General features: G+C 42.6%; 2 protein-coding genes across 2 annotated transcripts in view; both read right to left on the bottom strand.

Moving 5' to 3' along the window:
- LOC130601185 (protein NYNRIN-like) overlaps window positions 1–14147 on the bottom strand; it is a 216194-nt gene that overhangs the window by 67279 nt on the left and 134768 nt on the right. The gene's annotated exons all lie outside the window — the stretch shown is intronic.
- CFAP44 (cilia and flagella associated protein 44) overlaps window positions 1–14147 on the bottom strand; it is a 48985-nt gene that overhangs the window by 20432 nt on the left and 14406 nt on the right. Inside the window, exons 12-18 of the mRNA XM_057413078.1 lie at window positions 13703–13797; window positions 10559–10759; window positions 9220–9330; window positions 7366–7518; window positions 5049–5267; window positions 1803–1945; window positions 681–951 (exon numbers count right to left, since the gene is read on the bottom strand). Coding sequence (XP_057269061.1) covers window positions 681–951; window positions 1803–1945; window positions 5049–5267; window positions 7366–7518; window positions 9220–9330; window positions 10559–10759; window positions 13703–13797 — 1193 coding nt within the window. The remainder of the gene's footprint in view (window positions 1–680; window positions 952–1802; window positions 1946–5048; window positions 5268–7365; window positions 7519–9219; window positions 9331–10558; window positions 10760–13702; window positions 13798–14147) is intronic.

The raw sequence follows: 14147 nt of genomic DNA, 5'->3' as shown, positions 1-14147 counted from the left end.
CTCCAACATTATTTTGGCAATCCTGGGGTAACGGTTGGACTTGATGGTCTTAAAGGTCTTTTCCAACCTAGTTGATTCTATGATACTATGACTCTACGATTATTTATAGAATCCCCAGCCAGAGCAGAATCATAGAATCATAGAATAGTTAGGGTTGGAAAGGACCTTAAGATCATCTAGTTCCAACCCCCCTGCCATGGGCAGGGACACCTTACACTAAATCATATCACCCAAGGCCTCGTCCAACCTCGTCTTGAACACTGCCAGGGATGGAGGATTCACAGCCTCCCTGGGTAACCCATTCCAGTGCTTCACCACCCTAACATACTTTATTGGAGTTAAATGCAAGACAAGTATTAAGTATGACAGACTCTTGTGGTTCTTTCAGTCTAGGAATGTGCATGAATACACCTTTGAGTAGGAAAAGATTAGTAGAATATTACATTTGAATAACACATGCTATGTTTATTTGGAGAAAACCACAAAACATCAGGAAGGCAGAATGCAGTCATAGTACCTGTTTATTAGGGAATGTTTTGCAAGAGGTACTCTTCTAAACTGGGAAACCTCAGCTTTCACTATGAAACATATATGATGCCAAATAACTACATTTTGCCTATCTATCTGGAGTATTTTCACAGTAAATAGGCCTAATTCTGTGAAAGAGGGTATCGACTTACCCTAGGAGAGGGGATTTTGGCTTTTAGCTCTTTCTGAACATCCTCTCGAGACAAGATGTCAAAAGTAAAAATGTTTCCATCTCCACCGCAGGTAATCAGAAACCTATCATCATAACTAGAACAGATTCCCTGGATTTGACCATAATCATTGTCATGTACACTGAAGGACCAGTATTCCTTCAGGGTATCTGCTGAGATGTCTTTATCTTGGAGAGAATAAGCACGCAGTGAGCCATTCTGCATCCCACAGAACATCCATACTCCGCTGGTACTGTCAAATAAGCAACATAACAAGTGAGGACACAGCCCAAAACATGAAACTTGAAAAGAGCTAATCTAGCTTAGTAAATATAGCTTTCCCAAGTTTGTAAGCTAGGAGGAAAATATTTGGATCATTTCAAGTATGTATGATACAACTATGAATTTGTTTTCCAGCTGAGTGCTCTGGAATGTTCCAGCACTTGCTGGGTACCGTGGAACTGATCTCAGCCCTGAATTGGGCAGGGTAGCAGACACCAGGTTCAGAGCTAGAAAAGCAGATTTCCCCCCCTGCTCTCCATCCACTAGAGATGGTGATGAATGCAGCCAGCTGTAGATTAAAGCCTGAACTAAACCTACCTCCTTAGATAGAGAATATGCCTAGCCTTACAGGCAACTTAACACTGGAGTCTGAAAATTGTTCAGCCTTTTCATCTGTACAGTTCACAGTGTATTCTTTGCACAGGAGAGATGGACTGATACCTCCTTGTTCTCCTCAAGGGAGGACTTTGTCCTCTCTTTGCTAACCACAAAAAAGAATTGCTCTTCTGGTGATCACAGTTTGCAGAGACTTCTAATGGTTCTCCTGGAGTTCTACAATCCAGGATGTTTGAGTCCTAATCAATACTTAGAAATCGGATGTTTGCATCTCTGAAGGGCTTTTTAAATTATTCTGTCAGACACAGTGCTCACTGTGTCCATTAGGAATTTTAAGTGAAACTTATTGCCTGAAAAAACAGAGAAAGTTCCTGCATACTAGAGTTAAGCCACAATTAAAAAAGTGACAAAGCAGTGTACCCTCCTCCCTTCTAAGTTCAACTTCATCAAGCTTTATCACAAAGCTGTTGCACTACAATATTTTACCAGAAGAAGATTTGGTGGATGGGATTGTTGTCGGTGTCCTCCATAGGAATCACTTCAAAGGGTTCATCTTTCCTATCTTCAGGGTCTTCTTGGTCATCATGTGAGAATTCACAATGATAGAGGAACCCTGAGTCATACCCACCCTGAAGAAGAAAAGGACCACAAAGAAATGGTAACAAAAGAACACTGCACAACTGTCGTAGTTTAAACCCAGTCAGGTAACTCGTTCACTCACCCCCCCCCTTCTTTCCCTCCCCCTACTCCCGGAGGGACGGAGAGGAGAATCGAAAAGAATGCAACTCCCACGGGTTGAGATAAGAGCAGTTTAGTAACTAAGGTATAACACAAATCACTACTGCTACCACCAATGATAATAATGATAAAGGAAATAACAAGGGAACAGAATACAGCACCTCACCACCCGCTGACCGATAACTCGCCCCCCAGGCCCAACCAAGCTCCGACCGATACCTCCTCCAACCCTGCAGTCTCCCAGCCCTTCTGGCTAACTCCCAGTTACATCCTGGGCATGACGTGCTGTGGTATGGAATACCTCTTTGGTCAGTTTGGGTCAGGTGTCCTGTCTCTGCTTCCTCCCGGCTTCCCCTCCTCCCTGGCAGAGCATGAGGCTCACAAAGTCCTTGGCCAAACCAAAACATCACTATCAGCTCTGTTCCCGAGCTGAAAGTCAAAACACTGCACTGCACCAGCTACCAAGAAGGAGAAAAATGACTGCTACTGCTGAACCCAGGACATTATCCACCCCTTATTCCATACCATTCACGTCATGCTCAGATCCCACATTTTCAATATACCATCACTCTTATCTCAGTGCACTCTTATCTTAGTGCATGGACCAGTCCCTATAAAGCTGCTGAGTCCATCTGGTCCATGATGTCAGGCTCCATCTCTTGTAACAGTCTTCCAGAGCAGGAGAGACTGTGTGCAGTGTTCACACTCGTGAATAATCTGGGCAATAGTGTCCATTGCTAGGTCCACCCCTCGATCATGAGTCCATCTCTGTGTTGCATCTCTGCTCTGATGGCCTGAAGTGCCATGGGCCCACCAGGCTTAAAATAATTCACTGTCCCCTTCAGCAGTCTCTGCAGCTTGTTGCTGGGGACTCCATACAGCTGCCTTCCATCTCCGACGCTTCCAAAGCACTGGAGGGGCCCAGTGGACTAGATACTTGCCCATACTGTCACACACACCCTGCCACTCATGACTGTCCAGCCTTGGGGAAAATCTCCTGGTCCTCCTACATCCTTTTCTAACCCCAGACAAGACCCAAACCTGACTCTGCTTAACTTTTGAGATCAGACAAAATGGTTGTGGGTAGAACACAGTCTGTGTGTGTGCCAACATGCTGATCCCCATCACAATCAGCAGGCAGGTCCCAAGGGTACCCAAAGGCCATTCAAAACCTTCAGAACTCTCTAACGATGCTGCTGTACTTGTCACTGGGGCTGGTGTAGCTGCTGTGCTTGCCGGCTCTCCCACCACCAGCTTCTCTTTTCCTGAGTCCAGCTCATCCTCCTCTGCCTTGCTGGGAAGTGCTGCGTGGTCTCCTGCATCCTCCTGGGGCTCGGCGGGCGGCTTCCGGGGAATGCTCTCGGCCGTCGCGGGGCTGGGCTCCTCCGCGGGGCTCGGCTCCTCCGCGGGGCTGGGCTCGGGCACCGGGCTTAGCTTGGCCGCGGGGCTCGGCTCCTCCACCGCCTTCTCCGTCTGCTCGGCAGCCGCCTCCTTCCTCTCCTAGACCGCCCCGACCTCCTCCACCGGCAGCCGTCCCCTCGCGGCCTCAGGCCCCGCTCCCGCCGCCGCTTGGTTCCCGGGGCCGCTCTCCCGGGCCGGTTCGGCTGCCGCCGGCTCCCGGGGCCGCTCCCCCTCGGCTCCCCGCAGCATCACGAAGATGGAGAGTAGGGTGAGGACCAGGACGGTGAAGAGCAGCCGGACGGCCAGGTACAAGTCCACGGCCACGTCCGTCCCGCCCTGCTGCTGGAGCCCGCCTGTATTACAAGCCATTGCCATAAAGCACAGTGAGACAAGAACCTTAGCCCAGGCCCCACACTTGATAAACACTAACACAGCAAATACCGGCTCTAAGTAAGTTACAACATTCTGAAGCTGTGAGATCAACAAGAACAACTCTGAGAGCCAATAAATCAGCATTGTGACGAGTGACTATTAATCCGGTCAGATCTGTTGTTATCTCAACCCTTCGTGCCCCACATTGGGCGCCATAAAGAACTGTCGTAGTTTAAACCCAGTCAGGTAATTCGTTCACTCACCCCCCCCCCTTCTTTCCCTCCCCCTACTCCCGGAGGGACGGAGAGGAGAATCGAAAAAAATGCAACTCCCACGGGTTGAGATAAGAACAGTTTAGTAACTAAGGTATAACACAAATCACTACTGCTACCACCAATGATAATAATGATAAAGGAAATAACAAGGGAACAGAATACAGCACCTCACCACCCGCTGACCGATAACTCGCCCCCCAAGCCCGACCAAGCTCCCACCGATACCTCCTCCAACCCTGCAGTCTCTCAGCCCTTCCGGCTAACTCCCAGTTACATCCTGGGCATGACGTGCTGTGGTATGGAATACCTCTTTGGTCAGTTTGGGTCAGGTGTCCTGTCTCTGCTTCCTCCCGGCTTCCCCTTCTCCCTGGCAGAGCATGAGGCTCACAAAGTCCTTGGCCAAACCAAAACATCACTATCAGCTCTGTTCCCGAGCTGAAAGTCAAAACACTGCACTGCACCAGCTACCAAGAAGGAGAAAAATGACTGCTACTGCTGAACCCAGGACAACAACTGATCATGTAAATTCAATTTTCACAGTAATTCTTCCTTTCTTAAGGAGCTACAATAGGTTGGAAAATGTTACTTCCAAATATCTAGAGACCCTATTTACCCACAGAGAAAAATCTATCGTGATCACTGGCATTACAAGCCAGCCTACCAATATGTTAAAATTCTACCTTCTATTTGTTAGGGAACAGTTTAGTCTTTTTGCCCATTCAGGCATCACCAAGAAGCATAACTACAGGAAATTTACTGAACAATCTGAATTGGAATGACACTATGGGTTTACTTCATAAAGATCGCTGAATCTATTAAGTATGAAGGGAATTCAATGTCCTAGAAATGGCAGGTTTCAAATAATCAGTTTTCTAAGTCAGCCACATGTGAAGAGAAGGTTGCCACATCTTGCAATCCTACCAACATGAAATAAAAATTGATTTACCAAGGAAAGCCAAAATTTTCCTGGTGCTGAATAAAACCCACACAGGATGGGACTGGGTTCCTCTGGTATGTAGATAGACGGCAATGGCTCTTCTTCGGGTTCCTTTTCAGCTTCTTCTTCTATCTTGTTTCCCATCTCCTGTTGCTGCCTTATCCATTCAAGTTTTGCTTTTTCCTTCTCCTCTTTTTTTTTCTCTCTCAGTGCAATTTCTTCTTCCAGCTATTTCAACAAGCAGAGAAACACAGAGACACAAAAACAAGGCACTCAATGCACTATTGACCAGAGGAGTCTCATAGGTGAAATCCAAGCTGGTTCTGGCATTATATATACTGAGTATCTAGAGAAATCTGTTTTCTATCAACTAAGCAGACATTAACCAGATTTCATGAGATTCTCCAGTGGAACATCCCCATTTTCCTCCTCCAAAGTATTTTAAAATCATGGCCCTTTGAAACAGAAACCATTCTGCATAAGAAGCAGACTTCAGCATTTCCTCAAAGAGATTATTCCCAATATTAACCACTACTAGCATACTACTTCTGCAGAACTCCTAAGCCCTGTCCTATGCCTGCCCAGAAGACAGTAAAACACTGGAAAGCTGAACTCAGATTCCCAAGTTCTAGAGCATCATTGATGTAGAGTGAAAGAAAGAAGCTGTTACAGACTTTGGTTCTTCTGAAAAATGAAGGGAAGACATTTGCAGATGTATAAAACTTTTAAAACCCCCTTTCCATTCATGCCTACTTTAGCATTAACAAACACCAAACATTCTCGAACAGGATCTTCCCAAGAAGACATTAGATGGAAAAATCATAGAGAAAGGTCTGGAAAGGATCTCAAAAGAGCATTCTTCTGCCTGAAAGCAGAATCAGCTGAACCTTAGGACTGATCTGCTAAAAATTTCATGCTATGCGAACTCTATAGCCTATGCAAACTATTTCAGTGCTTCACCACCCTTACTGTTAGAAATCTTTCATAGAGTCATATGATTATAGAATGGTTTGGGTTGGAAGGGATATTAAAGATTATCTCGTTCCAACCCCCCTGTCATGGGCAGGGGCACCCTCCACTAGACCAGGTTGCTCAAAGCCTCATCCAGCCTGGCTTTCCTTACATTTTATCCAAAATATCCATGTTGTGATTTATTAATTACTGATCTATTCTTAGAAGAAAAGGAGACCAATTAATATTCTTTCTCCCTGTAGAAGCCTTTTCTATTTTTAAAATTTATAGTGTTTCCCAAAAATATTTTTCTTTTGACTGAAAAAGAAAAACCACAAAAAAAATACCACAAAACCCCCCTAAAAAAAAATTAAAAAAAGCAACCGCCCCCCCACCCCCCCCTCAAACCCTACAAAATTCCATGCGCATTCGTTTACTGTTTCTTTATATATGTATGCTACCTTTGTGATCATTTCTGTGGTTCTTTCTGTGAGGGAATCCCCAAGAAGTCTTTCCCTCTAAATGCAGTTTATAGAGAAGCCAGAGAAATCACAGTTAAGAACAGAACGAGGGAGGCTGTTGGACTGTGGTGGACTGAACATGGGACTGACAGCCTGCTCACTGGGTTTCTACTCCTGAACTTAACATCAGCTTGCTTTTTAATTTCACAAATTAAACTAGCTGAGAGCCGCCATAATTCTTTTCTTTTGGTCCCACATAGAGTCATGGAATCACAAAATGGTTTGGGTTGCAAGGGGCCTTAAAGATCATCCAGTTCCAACTCTCCTGCTACGGGCAGGAACATCTTCCACTAGACCAGGTTCCTCAAAGCACCATCCATCCTGACCTGGAACACTAGCAGGGATGACCTTCTAAAATGCTAGTTCTCATATAGAAATAAAACACACACCTTTAAAATTATTACATTTTAAAAAAACAGAAATTGCTGAAAAAAATTATATATGTTTCACATTTGCCTCAATGTGGTCACATGTGTGTTTTATGACTGTTCAAAGGAATTTCATACAGGGCTAACATCAAGCACAAGAAACATACTTCTTGTGAAAATTACCAAATGAAAACATTTTGAGAACTAATTTGCTGTATTATTTTTCCTTTTCACAAATGTTATTTTCTAATTATATTCAAAATTCACATCATGTTCTCAGTGTGTTGTACGTTCTATTTGAATAGATAAATAACAATTTATTTCACATGTTGAAACTCAGCCAAAAATGGACCCTACCTGGCCTTCCCCTTTAAGAAGCTTAGTAAAAAATCCTATGATGAATACAGAGACTAAAAACGTTTATGCATAGTTCTGTCTTCTGGCACAATGAAGAACATGAAATTCCATCACAGGAGATTTCTTTACCTTGATTCGGGATTTAATACTATAAAAATGGAAGTACTGCATCGGCAGGTTCTTTAGTTGATAGGTGGATGCTGTATTATGTTCATTAGGGACCGGGACAGGAACCTGAAGAACAAAGCCATTCTCACAAAGGATGAGCAGTGTGTTCTGCGCCTGTACAAAAACACAAGTACAGAGCAGATGTATACATGCAATTGAGAGAAATGGGAAAAAGTCAGAAGATACAGAGGCACAAAGCCCAGCTCCAGCCAGGAGGCGTTAACTTTAGCTGTGCTCTTATTTTAATGGGCGCTTTTGCATAAACATTAGAAATCAGGGAGCTGCCTTTATGCTGTGTATTCTTGGCAAAGGTAAGGAATTGAAGAAGTCCTTGCAATGTACAAAACAGCTACCATTCTGACACTGCATAGCTTGGAAACAGCATGATGGTATTTTGGGAGTTTGGTTAAATTAAAAATGGATCTGACCCAAGGTAGGAACTGAGGGTTTGGGTTGATCATTGTTCAGAAATTCATATGTTTCTGTAGTAATAAAACCTTTATATGTTCAACACTGGGCTCAAAACCTTGCCTAATGCTATTTAGCTTTGAGTTTGTTCTTTGCTGGTATCTGCTGGGCCTTTAAAATGCAAAGTTATAAAGTATGTGTGAGGGGAGGGTAATTATTATTTAGTGTTTTGAGATTTTAAAAGGCAGGTCTGCAGTTTTAATTTTCATAAGCTATCTATCTAGAGAATGAGAGGCTTATTTTATCTGACCTATCACTAAAAACATGCAAAGAGGGACTATTACGAGTTGCTACGGAAACCTTAACTAGGAACTATATAGGTCTTGTGTTTGTAAAATCTCAGCCTTACAAATGCACTCATTAAATGTATAGCATTTAATCACCAAGGTGGTTTTTTTAAAGAGAAAAAAAAAAGTAGTTTAACACTAAGATGCTTGTACTCTGTTTAATAAGTGTTCATATTTAGCAGTGGAGACCAGATACTGGTGGACAAAGTTACTAAGGCAGAATCTAACATACCAAAGACAGGATTGGTACTTTTTCTAGTTAGTAGAAGTACCTTGTCCTTAATGAAAGGACTCAAAATACAACTGTCAGATCAAGATCTATCATTCCTGCAGTAAGACAAAGCTCATACTAGCAGGAGTTCTTCTGGTAACAGTTTTTATCAGTTCCCATGAATGAGAAATCATAGCTACATTTTGCCACTGCGCACCTGTATTTCATATCTTGCTGGCCACTTTGTCAGCATCTAAATATGACGAACAATCTTCCCTCAAAATAAGAATACTGGATCAACCAAAATTTCATATGTTACTCTAATCTTATAAAACTTTTCAAATATTAACAAGAATCTACTTGAATATGTCACTGACACACTTCAAAGGCAGAGTGTGAATTCCAAAAAGCACCCAAAAGCTTTCTCGATGTGGTCCAGAAGCTTTGCAAAAGCCTGTTTTAATACAGACAAGAGGCACAGGCAATAAAGCATGAAGAACTCTTTTGTTAAAGAAGACTAAGACCTTCCAAAAGCTAAGGCACATGCCTGTTTCTTCAAGGCAGGAACTCAAAAAAAACTGAGCAAAACTTTATAGTTTGCATATGTTTCCGCTCTTTATTATCCAAACTCCAAAACAAATCCAAAGTGACTAAACTAGATATAGCTGCACAGAACCTATCTGTCATACTGAAGCAGCATGAAGAACAAAGTTAGCAAAGCATCTTTTGCATTGTCTGTAGATAACATGGCTATGGTCATGGATCTTCATCTATTTTCATTTGAAGTTCTTTTCAAAATGATGTTTTAATGCAGTAGGGAAGGAAAGAAAACAAACATGCATTACTCACATGAGAAGGTGGAGACCACTGTAATGCCTGCACAGGCCCCGGGACACAGATGAATCCAATTGGCTTGTATTCATCTTCAACAGCAAAAAAGAAAACAGTTTTGTCTTTACTCTGAGGAAAAAAAAAATAAAAAAACAAAACAATCATGACTGAATCAAAGCTTGACTAAAAATTCAGAAGACTGCAAGCACTTTATGACAAACACATACTTCCAATGTTTTGCAGCTCGAGAGGGATACTTACAAATGCCTTGGAACTTAGAATTGGATTTCTCTGATTACAGGGAGGAAATAAAAATCCTGCCCAGCTTGCTCCAGGGCTCTGAATGCACCCATAGCACTTAAATCCCCCTTGACAGGACAAGGGGGAATGGATTTAAGCTGAAAGAGGGCAGATTTAGATGAGATATTAGGAACAAAATTCTTCACTATGAGGGTGGTGACACACTGGCACAGACTGCTCGGAAAAGCTGTTGCTGCCCCATCCCCGGAAGTGTTCAAGACCAGGTTAGATGGGGCTTGGATCAACCTAATCTAGTGGAAGGTGTCCCTGCCCATGGCAGGGGACTGGAATTGGATGATCTTTAAGGTCCCTTCCAACCCAAACTGTTCTATGGTTAATTACCCTCATGGGCTTCACGTGGCATCCCCAGCCATGTGCTTTCTGTCCCTTGTCCAGGGAGCTCCTTTAAAGCTCAAGCTCAGGACCATTTTTTCAGGTAAGACAGCACAGGCTGATTTCCCCAGATAACAAGGAATCCAGAACTGGTGCACAACATGATGCATAGCCGTGTAAATCCTGCATTAAGTGAACTGCACGGTCATTCAGCTCAAGGAGCATGTTAATTGCAAAAGCACTGAGCATGGCTAAAGTCTAGATTTTAAAGAGAGAGACCATATTGACTGGAAATCATCTCAAAGACTAGCAGGCACACTGACAAACCAACTGGTTGATTCTGTTGTATGGCCAAGCAGTGCTGAGTAGCAGCTGGATTGCAGTCAAGGTGGTGTACAAACCAATTTGTTTTTACTAATTTCAAGATACTCCTAAACTAATTCCAAAATGAACCAAATCCATCTTCGAAGGGGATTACAGAATTCACACTAAACAGTCCGGTAACTCACAAAATTAATTGTATGGATTGCATGGTTGCTTTCCTTTGGAAAACAAATGTGAGAACAAACAGACACTTCCCCCAGCACTGCAGAGAACTAGAAGCAGCAATCAACACAGTAACAGAAATGTAACAGTGTTGTCAGTAAACAAACTTTACCTTATCTCTTTAAATAATCTCTATATTTGTGGCCTAATAAAAATAACCAAAAGAATTAATGCATACCCCTGTGGCAAGCACAGCTCCATTTCGCTCATATGCCAGGGCTGTAACTGCAGCAGCATGAGGTTTGAGAGCTTTTTTCAGATTTAACTCTGCACTCCCTGTTCCTGCAGTAACGGGCAGTCCTTTGGGATCATAAACTTCAATTATGCGGAAGACGCCATCTTCAAACCCCACAATAATTAGACTTCCTTTAGGATTTACCTTTGAGTGGAAGAATGAAGAAAAAAAATCAGTCTACATCCAAAAGCTTAGAACAAGAATCTGTATGGCACATGCTCTGGCGTTAACCTGTAACTCATCGTATACGGAAGTGCTGCTAAAGCATAAAGGTCGTCTCATACATGGGCAATGTTGTTTATTCTCTCTAATATACTACTGTAAATAGAGTTGGAAGACTGGGAGTTATTTTTTGGTTTGGATTAGTTTTGGCCTTTACTGATAACATACCATTGAAACTGGAAATGTGAACAAGTGGATGTGGCTGTAATTCATACTGATATACAAATATATATGTATCAGAGTCACAGAATCATTAGGGTTTGAGGGGACCTCTGAAGATCAACTAGTCCAATCCCCCTGTCAAGGTAGGGCCACCACAGGAGATTACACAGGTATGTGTCCAGAAGGGTTTTGAATGTCTCCAGAGCAGTAGATTCCACAACCTCCCTGTGCAGACTGTTCAGTGCTCTGCCACCCTCAACATAAATTCTTCCTCATGTTGAGGTGAAACTTCTCATGGTTTAGTTCATGGCCATTGCTCCTCCTCCTGTCACTGGACACCACTTGAAAGAGTTTGGCATCATCCTTCTGACACCTGCCTTTAAGATACTTATATACATTAATGAGATCCCTTCTCAGTCTTCTCTTCTCCAGACTGAACAGGCCAGCTCCTGCAGACTCTCCTCATAAGAAAGATTCTCCAAACCCTTGATCATCCTTGTGGCCCTTCACTGGACCCTCTCCAGTAGCTCCTTGTCTTGTACTGAGGAGCCCAGAACTGGACACAGTACTTCAGATGTGGAACTCAAAAAAGGAATTATTGTATTACCCTGAATATAATACTGGGCATTGAATGTGGGTATAATTTTTGAAGAGGTGAGGACACAGACTTGGGTCTGGATGTCCTATGTATAGTGCAGTTGTCAACAGGGACAGCTAGTTGAAATGGAAAGAGGAGGCTATGGAGTCTTTATCACAGACCCTGTAGGTAAGCCAATTGCAAAGAGTGTAGACAGGCTTGAATTGAGAGAGAACAGTTAACAGAAATAGGCCTGTGTTTCAGCTGGGCTTGCAGATTTAGCTGATATTAGCCATACATGGTAGTCTCTTGAAGTGATTTACAAGCTGAGCCAGCTCCAAACATAGCACAGGTCAATATTAATAAACACCACAAATGAGAGCAGAAGATTTCTGTGTGAAGAGATGAGAGTGAATGGTTAAGCTCTGTGAGCAATTGGCAAAAGTACGATCTTAGGGTACAAAAAAGGTTATTGTTCAGAAGGGAGCTAGGGGTAACTGTCTTCCCATTATCTGGGGAGATCAGACCGTGATGTCTTATCTTAAAAAGCACCTCTGTAATAAACAGGTGCATGATAGCATTGCTCAGTAAATGATCAAGAGGAGTCACTCACAGACCTCAAATTTATGGATCTGCATTTGACTCCGTTAATTCTGTATCTCTTTACGAAGGAGCCAACACTCCAGATGTGCCTTCCCAGTGTTGAGTGAAGAGGAAGGATCGCCTCCCTCAAGCAGATGATAACACCCTTCCCCAGCTCAGGAAGTTGTTGGATTTGTTTGGGTGCATCACTGGCTCATGGTTAGCTTGGTGACTCCCAGGATCCTTCTCTGCAGAACTGATTTCCAGCTGGTGGACCTCCAGGCACTCCTGGTGCCTGGGATTATTCCTACCCAGATGCAATACTTTGTGTTTTCCTTCACTGAAATTACTGAGATTCTCCTCAGCCCAATTCTCCAGCCTGTTCAGATCCTCCTGAATGCCAGCACAACCCTCTAGAGTACCAGCCTCTCCTCTCAGTTTGGTATCATCTGTGAACATGCTGAGGAACTCTGTTCCAGTGTCCAGGTAATTAATGAAGTATACTGGCACCCACCATCACCCGTAGCGTATATCTCTACAGACTTGCCTCTAACTGGACTGTGTTGAGTTACCACTCCCTGAATCCCAGCCATTTGGACAGTTTTAAATCCATGTCACTGTTCACTTATTTAGCCTGTATGCTGTTAGCTTGCCTATGAGGACATTATGGTATACAGATGCTTCAAATTATGTTGGATGAATTTTTCTTAGATTAATATCACAAATTTTCAAATACATTTGAGTACATTAAGCTATGTGTAAGTATCTAATGGGATCTTAAATGCAGCTAGATTGATTTTTCAGATTGTGTTTAGTACCAACCTTTGTAAAACTAAATTGAGTCAGTTTTGTAATGGTGTACAATTTACTGTGGCAGTCAGCTTACTTCTTGAATGTATAGGTCATTACCTAACAGCATCCCTGAAAGTCTGTATGACCAGGATTATAATTCTAACAGCACTGTCCCAATGTTACCCTTACTTTGGAAATTCAAGTAAGCACCTTGCTCCATGAATTTGCTTATAATGAACGGACCAGTGTCTAGTTATGTTGCTTCAAGAACATAACTAGATGCTATTTTAATTTAAATTAGCAAATATGTCTGAAGGTGATAGACTCCACACTCCACAAATGATCAGTCCTGGCAACAGTTTTTTATGATTTATCTCCAAATGTTTGTGGATTGCCTGGGCTGTCATTTCAAAATGTGTTACTGACTCATGTTAATTGACAGTTACTCTGAGTGGGTTAAATAGAAGCTGTTAGTCTATAAACTATTTCCTGGGACTGCACACTGAGATCTGATTTTCAAATCTGGGAAAAACACAAAATAGGATACCTGATAATCCACAGTAAAGTCAAACCGTGCACGTACTATATACATTCATACTACTCCACAAGTGTACATATACATACTACTATAGTAAATTCCACCACAGCCTAACAGCGACATCTTTAAGGTCTTGTGTAGCAAGCAACTTTCTTGCTGCTGGCAGGCTCATAGGCCCCTATGGGGTTTTGTTAACACACGAGCAAAAACTCACAACACGAGGTGCCCATGTCAGTGCTGTTCCTCCTTGTTTGAACTGCATTTCACTCAGTTGTCTGTTGCTGATGAAATCATAGATACGCACAGATCCTGTGTGGAAAGGAGACACCTGCAATGTCACTTACATGTTAAGATTTATGGAGAAATGTTTATTCATTTGAATTCAAAGCTGGATAGAATGTTATTAATTTTTCTCTCCAACTATCAAATGCCCTCCTGGAAAGACATGATTGACAGTTAAGAGTGCCAGAGCTAGCATGGTGCTCATGAATAAAACATAAGGTTTCTTCACCCATTAACTTACACACTCCCAAGAGTCGTCAGGGCTAAGAGTTGTAATGAGAAGTCCCTTGCTGACCACCATCTGTAGTTTTCAAGTAATCACAGAACTGTAGCGTACTGTAAGGAAAATCTGTACTGACAACACAGGAAAAGGTGAT

Source organism: Pezoporus wallicus, unplaced genomic scaffold (genome assembly GCF_028554395.1).
Source record: "Pezoporus wallicus isolate ANWC-B61680 ecotype Strahan unplaced genomic scaffold, APGP_CSIRO_Pwel_v1 contig_6484, whole genome shotgun sequence".
Lineage (NCBI taxonomy): Eukaryota > Metazoa > Chordata > Aves > Psittaciformes > Psittacidae > Pezoporus > Pezoporus wallicus.
Note: the sequence above shows the minus strand (reverse complement) of the source record. Positions and strands in the feature narration are given on the sequence as shown.